The sequence below is a fragment of the Raphanus sativus genome, chromosome 2 (genome assembly GCF_000801105.2).
Source record: "Raphanus sativus cultivar WK10039 chromosome 2, ASM80110v3, whole genome shotgun sequence".
Taxonomy (NCBI): Eukaryota; Viridiplantae; Streptophyta; class Magnoliopsida; order Brassicales; family Brassicaceae; genus Raphanus; species Raphanus sativus.
The window spans coordinates 30,727,908-30,749,316 of NC_079512.1; the positions used below are offsets into that span (position 1 = coordinate 30,727,908).

The 21,409-nt window shown below is 32.3% G+C and overlaps 1 protein-coding gene across 1 annotated transcript; it reads right to left on the reverse strand.

The window, feature by feature from the left end:
• Nucleotides 1-18,504: 18,504 nt before the first annotated feature.
• LOC130508007 (uncharacterized) lies at nucleotides 18,505-20,445 on the reverse strand. The gene is made up of 2 exons (XM_057003052.1): nucleotides 19,666-20,445; nucleotides 18,505-18,905 (listed from the first exon to the last, which is right to left on the reverse strand). Exons 1-2 carry the CDS (start codon nucleotides 19,887-19,889, stop codon nucleotides 18,563-18,565), a joined length of 567 nt encoding a protein of 188 aa, XP_056859032.1. The 5' UTR covers nucleotides 19,890-20,445; the 3' UTR covers nucleotides 18,505-18,562.
• Between the last annotated feature and the right edge of the window lie 964 nt (nucleotides 20,446-21,409).

A 21,409-nucleotide genomic window follows, 5' to 3' on the forward strand; every position in this document is an offset into this window, starting at 1 on the left:
GGCTCCATGACAATAAAATTTGCAAGCACATGTATGGAAATACATTTGTTGTGTTTTCTTTACATGTATTCTACAAGTTGTGCTAGCGATAGTGCTTTGTGAAAGTAAGCAATGTTATACATTGACAAGAAAATGGAAAATAAGAATACAAGTGGACGAAATAGAAAATTGCGAAGCTTTCATAAAGTACCGGAAATACTTGAAAGTTCGTTTCAACTCAGTAGGTGAGGGTCAATTAGGACAAACTTTGCTCTATGTTATAAATTATTATCTTTAAAATTGGTATACATGATTTTTGTAGTCTTACAATTCCGAATAATAAACTAAAAAATATGTCTGATAAAATCGTGTTTATATATTCGTATGCGTATATGGTTTGATAGACTATGGTATATTTGAACATAAATTTCAAAAAATCAAATACTACAATTACTAATTATAATGGATTGTTAGTCACACGAAGAGTAGTTATTTTACTATTTTAAAATGTTATTACTAGTATTATCTAATTTATAAAATTAATCAAAAAGTTTCTTTGGTTTTTGAAAAAAAAAATGTCATTGCCAATTTGTGTAATGGTATTTTAAACGTTTCGAAGGATAATGATTACTTATTCGCATGAATCTTGACCGCAAGTGTGTCCTAACCTTATAATTATATTGACCGAAAAACATCGACTAGAACTCTCGAGACAAAAGCTGGAGATCCGGTTTGACTTGACGTGTCAAAGGATTCAACGGTACACTGAAGGAAGCCTCCTCCTTTCTCCTTGAAAGTTTATTTTTATTTTTCTGACTCATAAAGTTTAATATTCAAATCTCCCGGGAAATAATATTTTCATCAAATGCAGACAAAAAATACCGAAACTAGTCCAAAAACCATCTGTTTTTCAAATAGAGTCTATCACCATCTATATTAGTACTCCCTCTTTCCCAAACTGTATAAAAACTAATTAAGAAATATATACTAAAATTAATTTGACCAATTATCAAAAAAAATTATAAAACACTATTACTCATATAGTTTTCTATAACACTATAATTAATATTAAAATATCAAGACATCTACATTTTAAAACATCAAAAACTTTTCAAAACATCATATATTTTTTGAAATGGATGGAATATTATAATAAATATAATATTTTAAAATAAAAAGTTATAAGCCATGTTTTTTGGTGACATATGATAATAGTCTTTTATCATTGCTATATGATATATATCTGTTTGATTAATTTTGTAATTGACATTTGTTTTAAATAGTTTTTAAGAATCTGTACTCATATTAGTAATTGAGGTGCTCTATTCAGTTAACGATGAGGCACTTTGAAAATAAATAATACAGTTTAACAGTTTATAGACATTTGTAAATATTGACAATAGCTAAAAAAAATCATTAGGCTACTAAAGTTAAAACAGTCAATTAGGATAATGTTGCGAAGTTGCTTTCGCGGGGAATAAGACAAGTTGGCGGAGCAGTGTAACACACTTGGGGGAGTCGGTCAATTTCAAACATCGGTATTTTTCTGAACCACTTGATTCAACAAACCTATAAAACAAATTAATTCAAGTGTTTGACGAGTGTCACAAACGCAAGTGCGTGCGTCTGGTTGGCTATTGATTTGTTAATTGTTAATTTCTGCTGACTATATACTTTTCTACTTACTATATTTTTAAGTTGTAAATGAAAAAGTTAAATTTGATCACGTAGACGATAGTCAATTCGTTTTCTTGCAAGGTTGGCTAGCTTAGAATATATATTAGTAAATCTTTTGGCGGCATCGATCTATTCTAAAATACCATAGTGTCACCTTTTTTTTTTGTCATCGACTTTACAGACTCAAGAAGACTATGTAAACAAAATTGGTAGCTCCGCATCTATATACACGACAAAGGTCGATTGGTTCCTATCACATCGTGCAAGGTTGTCGGCATTTTGATTCTTCGTGCGAGATACGTGAATAATATATGTGTTGTGAAAGCTTCATTTCAAAGTCTCGATATCTGCTAAATAGGTTGCAAAAGCCATTCTTCAGATTCTGAAACCATCTTCACCAATTGAGAACAATCTGTCGCAGATGTAACCATGTACTGCCTTAGATTCCGCATACACTTCATCGCCCAAATCAATGCTTCTATCTCTGAATGGAGAGGAGATGGGAAAGCTCTGACATTCCGTACTTCCATAAATCCATCATATCCCTCGAGAATACTATACCAACCTTGGCCTGAGAAATTCTCTCTGTCCTTCCATGATCCATCAATAAAACACCACCTCCCTAGAATGAGCGGCAGATCCGATGGTTGTTGACCTATTACCGGTGGAGAGATAACTTATGCCTCCTTCCAAAGCCTTGGTTCGGTTTCCGCTAGCCTTAGGATATCCATAGGTTCAATATCCAGATTGCTAAAAACCTTGTTATTCCTCCCTTTCTAAATATACCATAATATTCATGCAAACTGATGATCTTCCAATTTCGGAAGCACTTTCCAGAATAAATAATCTATATTAGTAAAAATAGATTCATTGGGAAAGACAGTGTGATTAGATGGAATTTGGGACAAAGCCAAACCTGACGCGCTGGAGGACACTCAAAAAATACATGATTAATTGTTTACTCTGGCGCGCCACATCTATCACAATATAAATCCCCTGATAAACCCTTCGAATATAAAATTTTTCCTCACTGAATTTGCCATAAAAAGTGTTTAATCTTCGGTGGACAGCGAATTTTCCAGCAATGCGCTTTAAGTAAATCAATTGACGGACCAAAAACCGGTAAAAGTTTTCCTTTATCCGGATAAACTCTTTCTACTTGATATCCGGATTTGACCGAGTATTTTCTATTCTGAATAAAATGCCATCCATCCCTATCTATGCTATGAAACCTACTCAATGGTATGCTTTCAATAATGTCACCTTTTATATTCTATAGTGTCCCCTTTTATATTCTATAATATTAATCTTTTCTCTTTTTCGAGACACCAAGAGCCATTTTTTGAACATATGTATACAAATTATATAAAAGATAGGTATCTCAAATTCGATTGAATTATTTGTGGTTCCATAATCCTTTTTCGTTCGATGTTAGGATTAAAAATGTGAAAATGAGTCAAATCAGTCAATTATCTAGATCAGCCTGTTTATAGTTAGGCCGAAAACTTTCGTCGTTTAAAAGTTTAGTTTTGCGGTTGAGGATGGACTACCGGTCGACTTGTGGCAGTTCCATAGATCAAATGACGCAATAAATCAAAACGGTATCATGTACAGTCATAATTTAACACAACGTATTTAACACTACCGGAGGACTTCATATGTTCTTTTTTTCTTAGATTTCTAGTTATTTTGGTCAGACTTAATTTTAGACAGATTTTTTAATCAACGTCGGTTCCACAAGCTCATGAAGTTTACATATTTTGTTTCTGGTGCATTGACACCTGGAAGCAAACAAACATGTTTTTGCTACTTTTTCTATAAGAAACGCAAATTAACGAACATGCAGTAGTCAAGAACCCCTAGGGCACCTGTGTGACATCTCCGTGGTCATTCGATGTCCAAGTCATAAAATAAAGGCCAGTTTCTCCATAATATAATACTCATTCAGTTTCTTTTTAAATGATGGTTTAGAAGATGTATTTGTGTCAATTTGTATGATGTTTGAAATTTTTAGGTAAAACTATTAAAATATTAAAAGTAATATAATTTTTTTGTCTTATTTGTATAGCATAGTAATGACTAATTCTTTTTTGTTTTGTTGTAATCAAGTAATTCAATAAACGTAATTTTTTTATTTATGTGTTTATCCTAAAATATCATACCAAAAAAAAAACGGAGGGAATACCATGTAAATTGTAATTGTCTATCGAGTTGGGAAACAAAAAGAAGAGAGTGAAATTTTCTAGGTAGGACTAAAAATTAAAGTGCTAAATTAAGTAAAAAAAATCTAAAGGTCTGTTATTTTATTAAATGGTGATCCAAAAATATTTAAAACATTTCATTTGAGATTTTTGATTGGGACTTTCACTATTTAAAATACACACTTAACAAAATAGTAATTCTTTTAATTTTTGTTTTCTTATTTGTGAGATATTTGTGTTAGAGCTTTCCAATATAAATATTTTAATCTGTCATTTAGAAAAGACTACATATATGAAAAGAATTAAAAGAAAATAATCTTAAAGTTGTAAGAACAAAAAATGGCGACAAAAATATTTGTAAACAAATCTTAAAAAGACATTTCTGCTTAGACAAAAAAAAAGTCATTTCTTCAAGGAAAGGGTGTCGAATCCTCTGCGTTAAAAAAGTAGACTGTTTACAAGATTTACTTTATCGTTTTTTTTTTTGTAAACGAATTTTATCGGCTTTTCCGTGCTGAATTATCGTCTTTTTTTTTTTAATTGCCCGCTTTCTAGATATATCACCCAACTGTTGAGACTTGATATACCAACAATGACTAATATATCAGTTAATCCCCTTAAGGCCTTAAGCTTTCCTGCAGTATGGCAAATGTAAGCCGGGAGGTTCTTTGGCGGAAGCTAGATATCATTGGAAGGTGTCAGGAAGACGAGATTGCAGTGGAAGTCTCCTATACACGGCCACCGTTTTGCGCGTCACGTCCACGTGTACGCAACAATTTGCTGGAGTTTTGGAAAAAGAAAACCACCTTCAGTAACAAATTAAATAGGAATTTACGTTAATGAGACCGTGGAATCTGCACATTAACAAGAACGGATCACACGAAATCACCAGAAACAAAATTTGCCTGAAGTCTAGGTAGACTGGACGGACATGCTTTTATACTTTTAGTTACAATGTCTGTATGCATATATACCAGTAAGCACCAAAAGGAAAGAAAAAATAAAAATTGAATGTCAAAAGTGAAAATATAATTATATAAAGTGTTCATGCATTAAAACGTCAAAGATATTACTTTGCATATACATAGGCTATATAACTGCGTGTTGCCAAGATATTTTACATATTATACATTAGCGAAAATAATATAAATTTGACGTCATATTAAAAGAATAGATATTGTGGGCCATTTCTATGCATTAAAACGAGTCAAAATGGTGTAGGCATTACGATTTTTTTCTCTTTCATAAAGTTGCCTACAAAATTGAATTTTGTGGATAATGGATAAGGATTAAGAGACAATACTCTTGCATAAGAAGAAAAACTTTATGATGCGAGTAAGAAAGTTAAGGTCTTATCCTTCGACGATACTGCTTTCTCGATAACCAGTAAACAACGTGCATGCATGGATAAAAGCTTTTACGTGTGCTTTCTTCCTTTTACTAATTTAAATTAACTTTTTAATTATACTATACACAAAGTGTTTTTCATTTATGACGCGCATACGTGAAAAGGGTCTTAATCAATGTGTATGTTTCTCTTTTTCCTCCACCTTCTTTTGGTATAAACGACAAGAAAATGAGAATTTCTGAACATTTTTATAAAAAGGAAGTAAATTTGGGTGCGGCATTAATGGATAAGACACGTAAGACAGTGGAAATTTATATTGAAGTTCACATTTTATATTTGAAGCAGCTTATACGGTTGGTGTAGTTGTCTTGTCTTATGTCATAATATAAGCTTTGAGGCATTTACAATTCATAGAATTCTATACCGCGTAACGTCCTTTCAGCCAAAAATGATTAATAATATACTAATTAAGCAATACAACGACGTTTCTTATATATATTCGATTGAAAATTTAACAATGTTGAATCGGTGTAACGTTTTACAGAAAGTGACCTATTACACGTTTGTTATCATAGTGATAAAAAAGATGGGAGACGATTCTAAAATGACAAATCCAACATGTTGTGTGTTGCATGCATGTGCGTCATTTTCTTCCTTTCTCCTTTTAGATTTGTTTTAATCAGCTCTAATTTACGATACGGTTTGTTAATAGCTAACGTATTGCAAAAGTATAGATTTTAGAAGATGGAAAGTGTAAATGTTTTAGAATATGAAAAAAAAAAATATGGTTTCACCTTTTGGTCCGATGAAAAAAAATTGGTGCGAACGGATGATGCATGATTAACAAAATAGAGTACTGAGATTCGAGATTGATCTCTATTGTACTGTAATTTCATAAGCTTGTTAAGAAGTATTTAACTGTTACTTCATAAGCTTGTTAAGAAGTATTTAGCCTTCGTATCTATAAGGTTGTGTATATGTTTCTCTAGTCACTTCTTAGAACCATCTTTCTCTTAATTGTAATCCAATGGATATTCTAGTACAAAATTTTAGACATTTCCATAGCTTTTTTGGCACATGGCTTGACATTTAAAAGGGGAATTGTATGTGTGGATTCACGTTTTTGCATATGTATATAATATGTGACGATTCGCATCACAAAAGGAGATCCCCAAAAGGAAATACTTTTCATTCCGCCAAAAACTTAAAAGAAAGACATTTTTTGCCGACGTTATTGAAAATACAAGCAATTAAAGTAAACGTAATAACATTTTTAAAAAATAAACAAGTAACAGAACCGACAATATAGTTCTCAAATGGAGGTCATCAAACCTACCGAAAAAACAGCACTATAAATATGTTCGTGTCATGCTGGTGAACACATCTTCTGTTTAAGTTCACAGAACTTTTGTTTTTGTTTTGTTTCTGTTTGTTTGTGTTAAAAAAAATCTGGTAAAAACAACAACTGGCCAGCTAGTTAACTATCCTTAAAGGTGTCACTGGTCTTGTTTCATAATTTTTATGTTATGTATGTTATGTTGGGTTAGATTTGGGTTTATTATAGATGGTGATTAGTTGATTGGTAATAACATTTTATATATTAGTTAATATTTCTTAGAATTCCTGATTTGGGATATAATATTCCTAGTATTTCTTTTCGAGATGATAGCTTTTATCGATCAAAAATCTCGTAACTTATACTCGGTTGAACGAATTAATTACAATTTTTAAATCCAGTCGGAAAGGGTTAGTTACTACTTATAAACCCGGTCGGAAATAGTTAATATTAATTAGAGGTTTAGGGTATTTAGGATCTGAATTCTGATACCATATTAGTGATGGGTATAACCCACACCTGAAAGCTAACTCAAAAGTGGTTGTATTGTCCAAAGACCACATATGTGATCGATGTGGGACATGTAATAGCCCATTTCGAAATGTGGGTGAAAGTCGATCAAATTAAATATGATCTCAAAGTTCAGTTTGTTAACCATAATCCATTAATAGCCTGATTTTAGGGTTTAGTGTCATTTCCAAGAAGATTAAGTTCAAGATAAACGGAAATAATCATATCTCGAAGGTATATACGAAGAATTGCACACTAAAATTCAGATTTTTAAGATTTTAAGTAATAAACGGAGTATTGTTCATTATAACGATTGACTTAAAGTAATACTGATTTTAGGGTTTAACTACTTTAGCTTTATTTATCTTGTTACTTCAGTTTTATTTATCTTAAACTGATTGATTGGTTGGAATTTAACTTGTTACTTTATCTTAACATATCTAACCAATCATATTTTTAGCTTTATTTATTTTTAATAATATACTATCATTACAAATTTGTATTTTAGTTTTAATAATATACTATCTATATTATTAAAACTAAATTACAAATTATGTTTGTTTGAAAACATAAATAGCAATTTTAAAAATGAATTTTGTTTGGAAACACTGATAACAGTCTAAAATTTTGTTTGAAGATATGAATAACAGTTAAAAAAAAGTTTGTTTGGAAACATAAATATCAATATAAAAGAATATAACGTTGTTTGAAAACGTGAATAGTGAATATCAATATATTAATAGAAAATTTAATAGACTTGTTTTATTAGAAAAACTTGGAAATATATTATATTACGAGAAACTATCTATTTGGGTCAGTTTTAACATATACGAAAATTAGAGAATCTAATTATTTAAAAACATCTTTTGTCTAAAATAATCATTAAAAACTTAAACATTATACACATACTTCAAATCAAAATAATAATTTAATTTATATCAATAATTGATTCAAAAATATATATATATATTTAAAATAAATTTTTACTAAAATATTTTCTAATAACCTTTATTAAAAATGTTTTCAATATATATCAGAAAATACAATACAAACTCCAATTTCATATACCAACTTAAATTATGGTTTTTATATTTAACATTATGTTTTAAAAATATAATATATTTGATTATTTATATGATGGTACATATAAAATACTATTAAATATGTGATTAATTATATGATGATACATATAAAATACGATTAATTATATGATGACATATATATGAATATATAATAGTGACAGAGTGTGGACGTTCGGGTACTCATTCGAGTTTCGTTCGGTTCAGATTTGTTCGGGTATTTTATATGTTTGGAAACATGGATAGTAGAATAAACGAGATATGTTTGGAAACATGGATAGTAGAGATGTGTACTTTCTTTTATTTACACATTTAGCTATTATATTTTTAATAAATTAATAACAAATGAGAATTATTTAGAAACATGAATACCATATTTAATACTTCTTTTTATTTAAATATTTAGCCATTATTTTTACAATAAATTAAACAACCTTATTTCTATATTTTTTTTGTTTACAATTTTATCATTATATTTACAATTCTTTATAGTGAAAATAAAAACACAAACTCAAATATAAATAGTATATTATATAAAACAATTTTTAAAAACAATATTATTACCTTATTTAGTTTAGTCAAATATAAAAATTTCATGAGCTCAATTTGAAAAAAAAATATCCTAAAATTAATAATAATTCATAGAAAACTAATGCAAAAAATCAAAATTTGAAACATGGATAAAAGTATATCAGTTTTAAAATATACATAATGGACTAATCTAATTACCTAAAAGCATTGTTTTTTCTAAAATAATCAAATAATAATTTAAAGTTGATTTATATCAAAATTTGATTTAAAATATGCATACATTCAAAAATTTATTTTTACTAAAATATTTTTCAATAACCATTATTAAAAATATTTTCAATATATATAAGAAAAATACAGCAAAAATATTAATTTCATATATCAACTTAAATTATGGTTTTTATATTTCACATTAATAAAATAATATATTATATATATATCTGAATAACATATGTCAGAATACTTAAATTTAACATATAAAGCCAGAAAAACACATAGTTTAGCAGAGACACTCTATGTATCAAATTTATTATAAAAAAAGTTTTACTAAAGTAAATACATTCAATAATTACAAACAAATAATATATTTCATAAAAGCGAAAAATAATACCCGCGCTTTCGAAGCGCGGTTCGAAATCTAGTTTATTTTATATATCCTACAACTTAGGCATACACATCAATACATCATTGAAAATCGAATCAGTGACACAGCAAGGTGCAAAATTTAAAAATTGGCAAAAGTACCAAGTACCAACGGAAATATTTAACACCTTCGACAACATATAAAAGCATAAGTATTGGGTCGAAATCAGAAAATTGGGTCTAACCCTGGCACATAAATATGTTATTGGGCTTTAATGAATCCTGTGGAACTGAAATTTGTTTTAGTTAACCAAACCAAATCGAGCGGTTGATGTCGTCAACGACTACAAGGAGCTGCGAAATCACTTCCCACCCCGGGAAATGCTACTCTTATACTCACTCCATTTCATTTAAATATTAAATGTAGTTGTAGAGAAAATAATGTGTTTTTAATATTTTTATGCAAAATTTATTAACTTTATTCTCCAGTAAATTTTTCTATTGGTAGAAGAAAGTCTTCATCAAGCTCAATAAAAGGTATCTCCTTTCTTCATTCTGATCCGACAGTCAGTTACTTAGCTATCAAAGCTATATTCTTTACGAAACCAAACCAGTTACTTTTGATTTCAAAGGGACTTTTACCAGGTTAAATTTTTATCTGATTGGGAGTTAATTTGCATCTTGTGACGATGTCTAGCTAATGGTCCTCTGTGGTTGCTTCATCAGGCTGTTGGTAACCGTTTGCTTGATTAAGCTGGGAGACTCTCACACACTCCTGACATTTATGACATGACTACAGAGGCTTCTGGAGATTTCTTCAGCGTTGGATGTGTGAACACTGATAATGCAGCTGGAGAAAACGCAGTAGTGGGATCATGCTCCTCTTTAAGTGCAGACGTGGACCGAGATATATAATATGAGTTGCAATCCTGATGACCATGGCTTTTGTATGTATTATATGCGTATGTGAAAATAAATTAATAGGAGAATACGACACACACATAAAAAATACATACAAATGAAAAAAAAAAAAGCGATATAATACAATGAAAGATAGAAAAGAGTGGGATCCAATGGATCCGTATGCGTTCGATCAGTCCATTGTGTCATTGTGTGTGTGTGCGTGTGTGCTGTTTGCCAATAAATTGCTTAAGAGAACTGAGAAGGACCTTGCAGTCACTTGCATGTGGAAAAAATCGTGTCCTAGTAAAAGCCGAGCTCTGTAACCGTATTTTCTACTTCTGCAGCCACTTTTTGAGATCTGTTATATTAATCTCGTAATTTGTAGCCTCCAAAAGGAAAAGATGTTCAGTTTCAAAAAAAAAAAAAAAAGGAAAAGATGTAGAGGATGGTGACGAGTTTGTTTTCAACGGCGAATCTACAGTTCCTCTGTATCACATTAAGGCAAAATTTTGTTTTGTCCCTCCCTCAGTTCATATACTTTCTTGAATCCTATGGTATAATCCATTACCATTTGAAAGATTTAGTAAACTTCTCCATGTTAAGTTGATCAAATTCACAGATCAATGCAGCCATTCTCAGGGTAATGAAATCAAGAAAAGTCTTAAGCCATACTCTTCTAGTAAATGAGCTCTTCCAACAGGTAACTTATTTTTCATAAGAAGTCCTTAATCCACCGTACTCTCTCTCTTCACAATCTTGGTTTTTTTTATAAATTTTGCAGCTGAAGTTCCCAATAAAACCGGCTAATTTTTAAAAAGAGAATAGAGAGATTTGATCGATCGAGAATACTCGGAAAGTGACAAGAGTAATCCTCAGATACACAATTATCTTCGCTTAGAACATCTCTTTACTTGGTTTTTAAGCCTTCCTCGCTTACTCTTCTTTTAACATTTTCTCTCTGAATATTTTGTAACAAAATACAAATTTTGGGAAACATAAATATATTTTCCCAGTTCTCAAGAAAGAAAAAATAGACTTTTTAGATTTCAGATCTTCATGTTACTTTGTTTTCTTGTTCTTGCCAAGGATGTTCGGTTTACATTTTACATCTAGGTTTTCAGGTTGGTGTAGATATGTGCCGACATAAAAAAAGAATTTAGAGCATTTCTAATAGAGAAATATTTTTTTTTTTTTTTTTGGTTAAATCTAATAGAGAAATATATTACTCGGTTTTTATTTGAAAAGATAATAATCTTGAAATAAAATTGTATCTCACAATAATTTTAATTTAATTTTCTTTAAACTAAATTCCTGATTAAAAAGTAATGAACATAGTTACTTATTTGAAATAAATTATATTTATTTTGAATAAAAACTAGAATGCCGTTGAAAATATTCTTACCGAAAAGAAATTTGATGCCAATTTTTTTAATATAAATTTATAGTTATTTTATTATGGAGTTAAAATATAATTTAGAATTAAAAAGATTTTATTCTAGAATGAAATATTGAATAAAAACTAGAATGCAGTTGAAAATATTCTTACTGCAATTCATAGTCTATCGAAAAAGAATAAACGTACAACACGGAAAATGTTCAGTTCAGTATGGACTTAACAAGTCCCTTATCTCCCATAGTTATAGACTTATATAGCATTTTCCTAATTTCTTATTTGGTAACTATAGTTTATAAATATACAACTAGGAAAAATATTTCGAAAACCGGAATCTTTGTTATAGTGGTACCGCTCACATAAGAGTTAATTGCATAGTCCAGATTTTCAACGAATTCAAAATCAATTTCTGATGAATGATAAAGATATTTAAACGAAAAGATAATAACGTATAATCTAATGCACAAGATGACAAGAATAATGATAGAAACCGTTTATATAGTTTCTATTCATTTAACTATTGATATATAATCATTATGTACGTGGTAAAAAAGTTGCAATAGAAATTTAACTAAAAATTACTAATGTGATATGATTTTTTTTCAACTGAAAGCATATAGGCTAAACGTCCTTTTAACTCTAGTTTAAAATAAATAAAAATAAAGTTGATTTTTAGAAGCTGGTTTTGAACCACAGTATGTTTAAATTATATCTCCTATCTCTTTCTCAAATAAAAGAAGATTTGTATTATAGTCCTACGTTTTATTTTAGCTGTCATTTTAGATTTATTTATATAGAATAAAAACATTTAAATTTTATATATTTTCAAATTAAAAACACCTTTGTACGAGTATCGCATATTTCAACCAATATAAAAATAAATTAGAAAATATTGTAAATAAATTTTGTATTAAATTTTTAAAATGACTTTTATTTTGAAAATAACTTTTTAATTTACCAAAAAAAATAAACTGAAACATAAGAAGTAATATTTTAGTTTACTTTTTAATTTTTGCAATAGACTTATATACTGTATAAGTAACTTTATCTATTTGAAAATTGTATTGTTTGGCAAACTAAATAAGTCATTTACAAACATGTATATCTAATAACATAAAGACTAAAGTAGATCATCTCAAACTATAAACCTTAATTTATTTGCGTGAAGGCACGCTTAAAACGCCCTGATATGAATATGATACTCGGTTTGAAACTTTAGGGTTTAAGTCAATGATAGTGGCGTTTAGCCAAACTTTTGACTTGTAAGATGGAATGTTTTTCCCATGTTTTGTTGGCATAAATCACTTGTAAACATGAACATACTTTTATTTTCTTACTAAAAATAGATTACATAGTCAGGTTGTTTTTCGTGCATTGGCAAAAATTCTTTCCGTAAGCACTTAGCTGATAAGAAAGAAACACGTCTAGATATTCAAACTCTGTAGATGTACCCAGAAAATCTACCAAGTTCATGGCACCTGTTATTTTCATAATTAGGCTGTAAACTTTTCTTGCTTTCCTTCAAATCAGAACATAAAGCATATCAGAAAGATAAACACCATAACAACAACGTGCGTTTCAAATATTATTTAATATCATTTGTTAGATGTAAGTATAATTTCAAATTTTCCATTATATATTGAATGTAATCAAAGAAAAAGTTATAAGGATTTATCTACCACACATAAATTGAAGAGAATTAGACAATACAATATATACATATTAAATACTGTAAAAAGATGAAGCATACCTATACCTTCAGACTGTGTCTGTGTTTGAATAAGGACTGAAGATCACTGTTGTTTTTAAATATCGAAGGAGTATGTGAAATATTATTTTCTAGAAATATTTGACTTGAATTCCGACAAAGTCTAGCCCATCCATTTTCTAGTACGAAATAAAAGAACCTAAGTATTTATTTATTAATATTTTACGATTTAGATTTATAGTTCAAAGAGAGCAAACTTTTCAATATATATCCGTTTAGCAGTGTTGATAAAAAAAAATCTGTTTTGCAGTTTGTTTGGGAATTAATTGTTTTCGATAATCTGGATTGAATTATTGCAAACATAAAAATGAAACTTAGAATTCTTTTTTAATGGTCAAATCTAAAATATATCTGCCAATGTAAATGAATATGTATGTTGAATTGTTGATACTTGACAAATCACACGTTGCTCGCAGTAGCGTGAAGATCTAATTCTGAGGGAAATACCGAGGGAAAATGAGTTCCTCGAAAATTTCTGACAAAATATCGAGGAAATACCGAGGAAACCAAGAAATGGGGTTTCTTCGAAATTTCCTCACTATTTTTTGAGGAAATTTCGAGGAAGACCAACTTCCTCGGTATTTTTCGAGGGAATACCGAGGAAACCAGAGTCGTCGGAAACAATCGACGGATATTTCTAATATTTCGACGACATCTTGTAGCCGTTAGAGAGCCGTTGGGAGAGCCGTTGGGGATTTAAACTATTTCGAGGAAATTTCGAGGAGATGACTGTTTCCCTCGAAATTTCTTCGAAATTTCCTCAGTATGCCGGGACAATTTCATCTATAAATACAGCCACCCCTCTTCCTCTTCATTCACTCCATTTCTTTTCTTCTTCTCTCCTAGTCTCACGAATTTGATTCCAAAAAAACATGTCTTCTTCAAATTATTTTCGTTCTTGGATGGATCGTCCTCATTTGGATCCGGACACGAGATTGCTTACGGAAGAATACAATCAAGGTATAATCGAGTTCATGAGGGTAGCTCGCCAACAACCGGAAGCAGAAACAGGTAAGTTAAGATGTCCTTGCTCTAATTGTAAAAATAGAAAAGTTATTAAAGAGTGGGATGTTTGGACTCATCTATTATTGAGTGGGTTTACACGAAGTTACAAAATTTGGTATCATCATGGGGAAACTGATTATGAACTTGGTAGTACTAGTGAACCTCAGCCGGCGGTTAGATTAGAAGAACCAATTAGGGCGGATGTAGATTATGGTGTAGGTACTGAGCAGATGATAAATGATCATTTTAGAGGGGAAGATTTACCCAATGCAGAAGCTAGGAGATTTTATGAAATGTTGGATGCTGGAAAGCAACCATTGTACGAAGGTTGCAGAGATGGTCATTCAGCTTTATCATCTGCTATGAGACTGATGGGCATTAAAACATATTATAACTTGGCTGAAGACTGTGTGGATGCGATAGCTAATTTTGTTAAAGGTATTCTACCTGAGGATAATGTAGCTCCAGGTTCATACTACGAGGTTCAAAAACTCGTAGCTGGGGTTGGTTTATCTTATCAGGTAATAGATGTATGCAGCGATAACTGCATGATTTATTGGAGGGCGGATGATCAGCGGACTACATGCAAATTTTGTGGGAAGCCTCGTTATAAAGATACGAGTGGAAGAGTTCCAGTGCCATATAAAAGGATGTGGTATTTGCCTTTGACGGAAAGGTTGCAGAGGTTGTATCTTTCAGAACGCACAGCGCAACGAATGAGATGGCATGCGGAGCACTCAACAGATGGTGAGATTAGACATCCTTCAGATGCAAAAGCGTGGAAACATTTCCAATCAAAGTATCCCGACTTTGCGTATGAGAGAAGAAATGTCTACCTTGGATTATGTACTGATGGTTTCAGCCCGTATGGGAAGAGTGGAAGACAATATTCTCTATGGCCAGTCATTGTTACACCATACAACTTACCCCCAAACTTGTGCTTGCGACGAGAGTTTTTGTTTCTCTCCATTCTCGTTCCCGGACCAGAGCATCCTAAGAGATCACTTGATGTGTTTCTTCAGCCACTAATATATGAGTTGCAACAACTATGGGCTCAAGGTGCTGAAACATACGATATTTCGTGTAAAGAAAACTTTCAAATGCGGGCAGTACTAATGTGGACAATAAGTGATTTTCCAGCATATGGTATGTTATCTGGATGGACAACGCATGGAAGGCTATCATGTCCATATTGTCAAGATAATACTGATGCTTTCCAACTAAAACACGGAAGGAAAACGTGTTGGTTTGACTGTCACAGGAGATTCCTACCACCTGATCATCCTTATCGTAGGAGTAGGAATTTGTTTACGAAGAACAAGAGGGTGTTTGACAGTCCACCTGCAGAAATTAGTGGGAAAGGTTTGAAGACACAACTAAGAGATTTTGGTGCAGAAAGGACGCCAGACGTCGGTGGACATGCGCGTTTTCCGGTAGATGCTGTTGGAAACCTACATAACTGGCACAAAAAAGTATATTCTGGGATCTGCCATACTGGGAGGATCATTTGCTAAGGCATAATTTAGATGTCATGCACATTGAGAAGAACTTTTTTGACAACCTCATGAACACGATCCTTAACGTTCAAGGTAAAACAAAGGATAATTTGAAGTCAAGACTGGATTTAGTTGATATATGTGATCGTTCAGAACTTCATGTTGATGGGAATGGTAGGGCTCCTTTTCCCATATACCGACTTGATGCAGAGGGAAAAAATGCGTTCTTCGATTGGATTTCAAACGATGTGGAGTTTCCAGACGGTTATGCATCTAATTTGCGTAACTGTATCGACAGAAAGGAAGGAAAGTTTATTGGTTTAAAAAGTCACGATTGTCATGTGTTGATGCAGCGCTTACTTCCGTTTGCTTTCAAGGAACTATTACCACGAAATGTTCATGAAGCAATAGCAGGGATAAGTGCTTTCTTCCGCGATTTATGCGCCAGATCAGTGACTCTTGAAGGTATTGAAAATCTGAAGACTAACATAGCCATGATTCAGTGCAACCTTGAGAAGATATTTCCTCCCTCATTTTTTGATGTTATGGAGCATCTTGTTATTCACCTGGCAAGAGAATTGGAACTTGGTGGTCCTGTGCAGTATAGATGGATGTATCTGTATGAGCGGTATATGTTCCATTTGAAGAAGATGGTGAAAAATCTAAGTAGGGTGGAAGGTTCTATAGTCGCACAGATGATCAATGAAGAAATTTCAAACTTTGCTGAGTACTATTTTCCAGCAGAAGTTCAGACCAAAAACAGAAGACCTGCACGGCACGATGATAGAGGCGAACGGGCAACATACCATGTTACGGTTCCTGACATTTTCACAGATGTTGGACGACTTAGCGGAAAATCAAAGGACCGTCGACTTACTGAGCAGGAGCGCATTCATTTGCAAACATATTTGCTCACCAACTGCGAAGATGTTCTTCAATATGAGAGGTAAGTTTATTATCTTACAAAATTTTATTTTAACAAATTAACATTTATATCTTAATTAATTACATTTTTTGTCTTCACAGGATTTTCATGGCAGAAAAGCGGTTCGAATATAGATACGCTACAGAGGCAGAACTAGAAGAAATGAAGCAAAGAGAATTTGCTGGATGGATGTTTACTTATGTGAGTGCCTTAAACAAATTAAAAAATCATTTATCACATATTTATAGAAATTAAAAAAATATTTATCACATATTTATACTCATATATATGTGCTATTAATAGGTGTCTGCTGGTTTGGCCAGAGGTGAAACATTTGACGATTGGATACGCGAGATGGTGGTTGGACCAAACTATGTTGTGAAGTCATATCCGAGATTTTGTACTCGAGGATATGCATTCACAACTGAAAAGACGAAACGTTCGCGTACGACCTATGATGCTGGCGTTTGTTCTGCATCGGGAGATGATGTATACTACGGACACATACATGAGATTTTGGAAATCAAGTATTTAGGCCTGCTTGGATTGCGCTGTACTGTTTTCTATTGTGATTGGCACGACATCACTCCAGATCGAGGTGTGAGAACAGATGCATTTGGTGTTACATCAGTTAATTCGAGACGAAAGCTGCAATATTATGATCCTTTCATTCTTGCTTCTCAGGCCGATCAGGTAAGTTATTGGTCATCATGTGTAATAATTTAAACTTGTACTAAAAAATTTAAAAATGTTACAGGTTTGTTATATCAAGTACCCCCGGATAAGAAACAGAGATGATCCATGGGTTACTGTTACCAGACTCAACCCGAGAGGCCGAGTTCAGGGGAGTTCTGAGCTGGAAGACCCACTACAACCAATCACATCCAGTAACTTAAGTGCAGCAGAAGATGTAGCAGGAGTTGGCCTTGTAGTAGATTTCACCGACTTCACAGAGGAAGCCGTCGTTCACGCACAGGATGAACCAGTTATTGGAGAGTTTCACCAAGATCCAGATTCAGATTCATCTGCTGATGATGAGTCGGAATCAGAGTAGTTTTTTTTTTTTTTTTTTTTTACTAATTTCGAGGAAATTTCGAGGGAAGCTAGGGTTTCCTCGAAATTTCCTCGGAATTACCCTTAACGGTTTAGGGGTTTGATAAAAATTACCTATATCCTCGAAATTTCCTCGAAATATTCCGAGGAAATTTCGACGACCAAGATAATTTTAGGGGTTTGATTTAAAACACCTTTCTTCGTCGAAATACCCTCGAAATATTTCGAGGAAATTTCGAGGGAATACAAATTTTTTGGCTTTCCTCGAAATTCCGTCGAAATATTTCGAGGGAATTTCGAGGACCTAGCCAATTTTTGGTAGTTCCTCGAAATTCCCTCACAATATTTCGACGGAATTTCGAGGAACAGGGGGTTTTAAACCGAAAACAACGTTTTGCGGATTGAATAACACGTATATAACCTTCATTAAGTGTCTTAGCCAGATTATAAAGTCCAACTTTAGGGTTTTAACCCGAAAACAATGTTTTGCGGATTGAGACGAAAACCACACAACATTAGATAAACACTTATACGTTTTAATAAACGTTAAAGGAAATACTTACAATAATTTTTGTAATTGTGTTATTTCATTATTTATGATCATCTATACAAAGAAACCTCATTATTATGAATTACATTTGTATAAGAAATGACATAGGGAAAAAAATCGATGTTTTCAAAACCCCAAACCCTATTTCCTCGAAATTTCCTCACAATATTGTGAGGAAATTTCGAGGAATGTTTTCCTCGGACTGTTTTTCATTAACCAGGAAACTCTAGCCGCCAACAAGAGAATTTCGAGGAAATTTCGACGACCACGTTAAAAAATTTCGAGGAAATTTCGACGGACCCTGTCCGTCGGACCCCTCATAAATTAGGTTTTCATTCTTTTCTTCCCTATTTCTCTCCTTCTCGATTTTCCTCTCTTCCTCACCGCCTCCTTCTCCTCTCCTCTCTCTTCCTCGCGGCTCCTCTCCTTCTCCTCTCCTCCTCGCCGGATCTCCTCTCCTCCTCGCCGGATCTCCTCTCCTCTCCTCTCCTCTCTTCCTCTCGGCCTCCTTCCTCCCCTCTCTTCCTCTCCTCTCTTCCCATGTAAGTTCATATCTCTTCTCTTCCTCTCTTTATAGATCTCGAAATTTAGGTTGTTAGATAGAAAATTCTAGGATTGAATGGAATATTTAGGATTTGCATGTTTGGATTGTTGGTATATTTTTTTTTTGATTTATTTTGTGTTTTGATTTTTTTTTTTTGATTTTTAAAACGTTTTTTTGATTTTAAAACTATTTTTGAATTTTTAAAACGTTTTTTTGATTTTTAAAACGTTTTTTGATTTTTTAAAACGTTTTTTTGATTTTAAAACTATTTTTGAATTTTTAAAACGTTTTTTTGATTTTTAAAACGTTTTTTTGATTTTTAAAACGTTTTTTTGATTTTAAAACTTTTTTTGAATTTTTAAAACGTTTTTTTGATTTTTAAAACGTTTTTTGATTTTTAAAACGTTTTTTTGATTTTTAAAACTATTTTTTGAATTTTAAAAACGTTTTTTTGATTTTTAAAACGTTTTTTTGATTTTTAAAACGTTTTTTGATTTTTAAAACTATTTTTATATATTAAAACTATTTTTATATATTAAAACTATTTTTTTATTTATTAAACTATTTTTAATATATTAAAACTATTTTTAATATATTAAAACTATTTTTTGTAATTATTAAACTATTTTTAATATTTAAAACTATTTTATATATTAAATCTATTTTTAATATATCAAAACTATTTTTTGTAATTATTAAACAATTTTAATATATTAACAAATTAAATAAATAATTGTATATATTAAATAAAATTTATTTATATAAAGGTCTCAAGAGGAACATACCCGCTCTCGACAGCGTCGTGGTCGTGGTGGTTCGGGGAGCGGCTCCATTTCGGGTTCCGCATCGCCGTACAGCTCCTACCAGACATCTCCTTCTCCATTTCCCTCTCATTCTCCTCCCGCTCCCGGTGTGGCACCCACTCCTGCTCCTGCTCATGCTCCTGCTCATCCGGCACTTCTGAGAGTTGCGGAGTTTGTTCGACAGCCGGGTCGTGACCATCTTCCATATCTCACTCAGTATCCACGTGGACAGGGTCAGACATGGTAATTAAACCTATTTTTTTTTCATTAAAATTTGATTCATTTAAAATATTTAATTCTAAAATAATTAATTCTTTTTATTAGGTTTGACCGATCCGGGAACGGGATCAGCGGATGGATCAACAGTATGATGTACTCGTCCCTCGACAATGGACATCCGACTTTCACCGACTTCCCTCTCGAGAAGCAGCATATGTGGTTTCAACAGTTTGCGGTAAGTTTTCTATTTTTTACTTATTTTTTACTTATTTTTTTCATCTTTAATATTAATTTTCTACTAATTGTGTTTTATTTTCAGCAACAATTCAACTGGAATGCCGATGATACGTTGTTTATCTATTACCACTTCGTCCATAAAGTTATGGACAACTATGGGAAGCAGATGCACTCGTGGAAGAAGAAGTGGGAAATAAACAAGGTTCGTTTTTATTTATGATACAATTTTTTTATTTTTTAAAATATTTTTTTATTTATTTAACAATTTTTTTTTAAAGGTTCCAAAGGGGATGGACCCGACGGTCTGGCGGGAGTTGAGTGAGCATTGGAGTAAGAACGAAGTCAGAGCAACTTCTTCCACCAACTCCACCAACCGCAAGAGCGACCGTAAGGGGAAGGGCATGTACGTCCATAACTTGGGTGCTCAGTCTTTAGCCAGTCTGGGAGATCGCTTGGTAAGCTTGTCGGTTTTTATTATATTATTTAAGATTCTAATATTTTTTTGTGCATTTCTTTTAATTACTAATGTTTGTTTAATTTATGTTTTTTTCAAGGCGCAAGAAAATGAGGGGGAGCCGGTTGATCATCTCCGCCTAATAAAGACGGCGTATACCAACAAGAAGACCGGCGAGATTGATGATGGTGTTGTGAGGGATGTGGTCACCCTCATCGACAGTCAGATGGAACAGGAAGTGTCTCAGCTTCAAACCGAGGATGACGATTCGACGGGATCGACCGGCTTGCCTCGGGTTCGGATCAACCAAATCGTTGAAGCGGTAAGTTCATTTTTTAAAGTTCAATCCATTTTTATATTATTTAAATTTTTATATTATTTAAATTTACACTTTCTTTTTCAGTCGGTTCCAAAGAAGAAGGGCCGTTTGTTCGGTTTGGCTCGTCGGTCTCCCTCGGTTCCGTCTGCTTCTGCACCACCACCGTCCTATGTTGATCAAGAAGTCCTTCTGAGCCAGATGAGGGACAAGGATGCTCGCATATCTGCGCTGGAGTCCATGGTGGCGAGTCAAGAGGCGGGCTGGGAGGCACAGAGGAAGCTGAACGAGCAAATGATGGCGATGATGAGGAGCATGAACCCGAACGCCAACGTCGACTTCCCGAACATGCCAGACCCGGACTTCCAAACCCCGTAGTTTAATTTATTTCAAAAACTCTAAATGTTTTCTTTTCGTTTGTATGACTTTGAATTTTAAATAATATGTTTTTAATTTAAATTTTAATTTTATATTTACGAATTTAAATTTTAAAAATATTA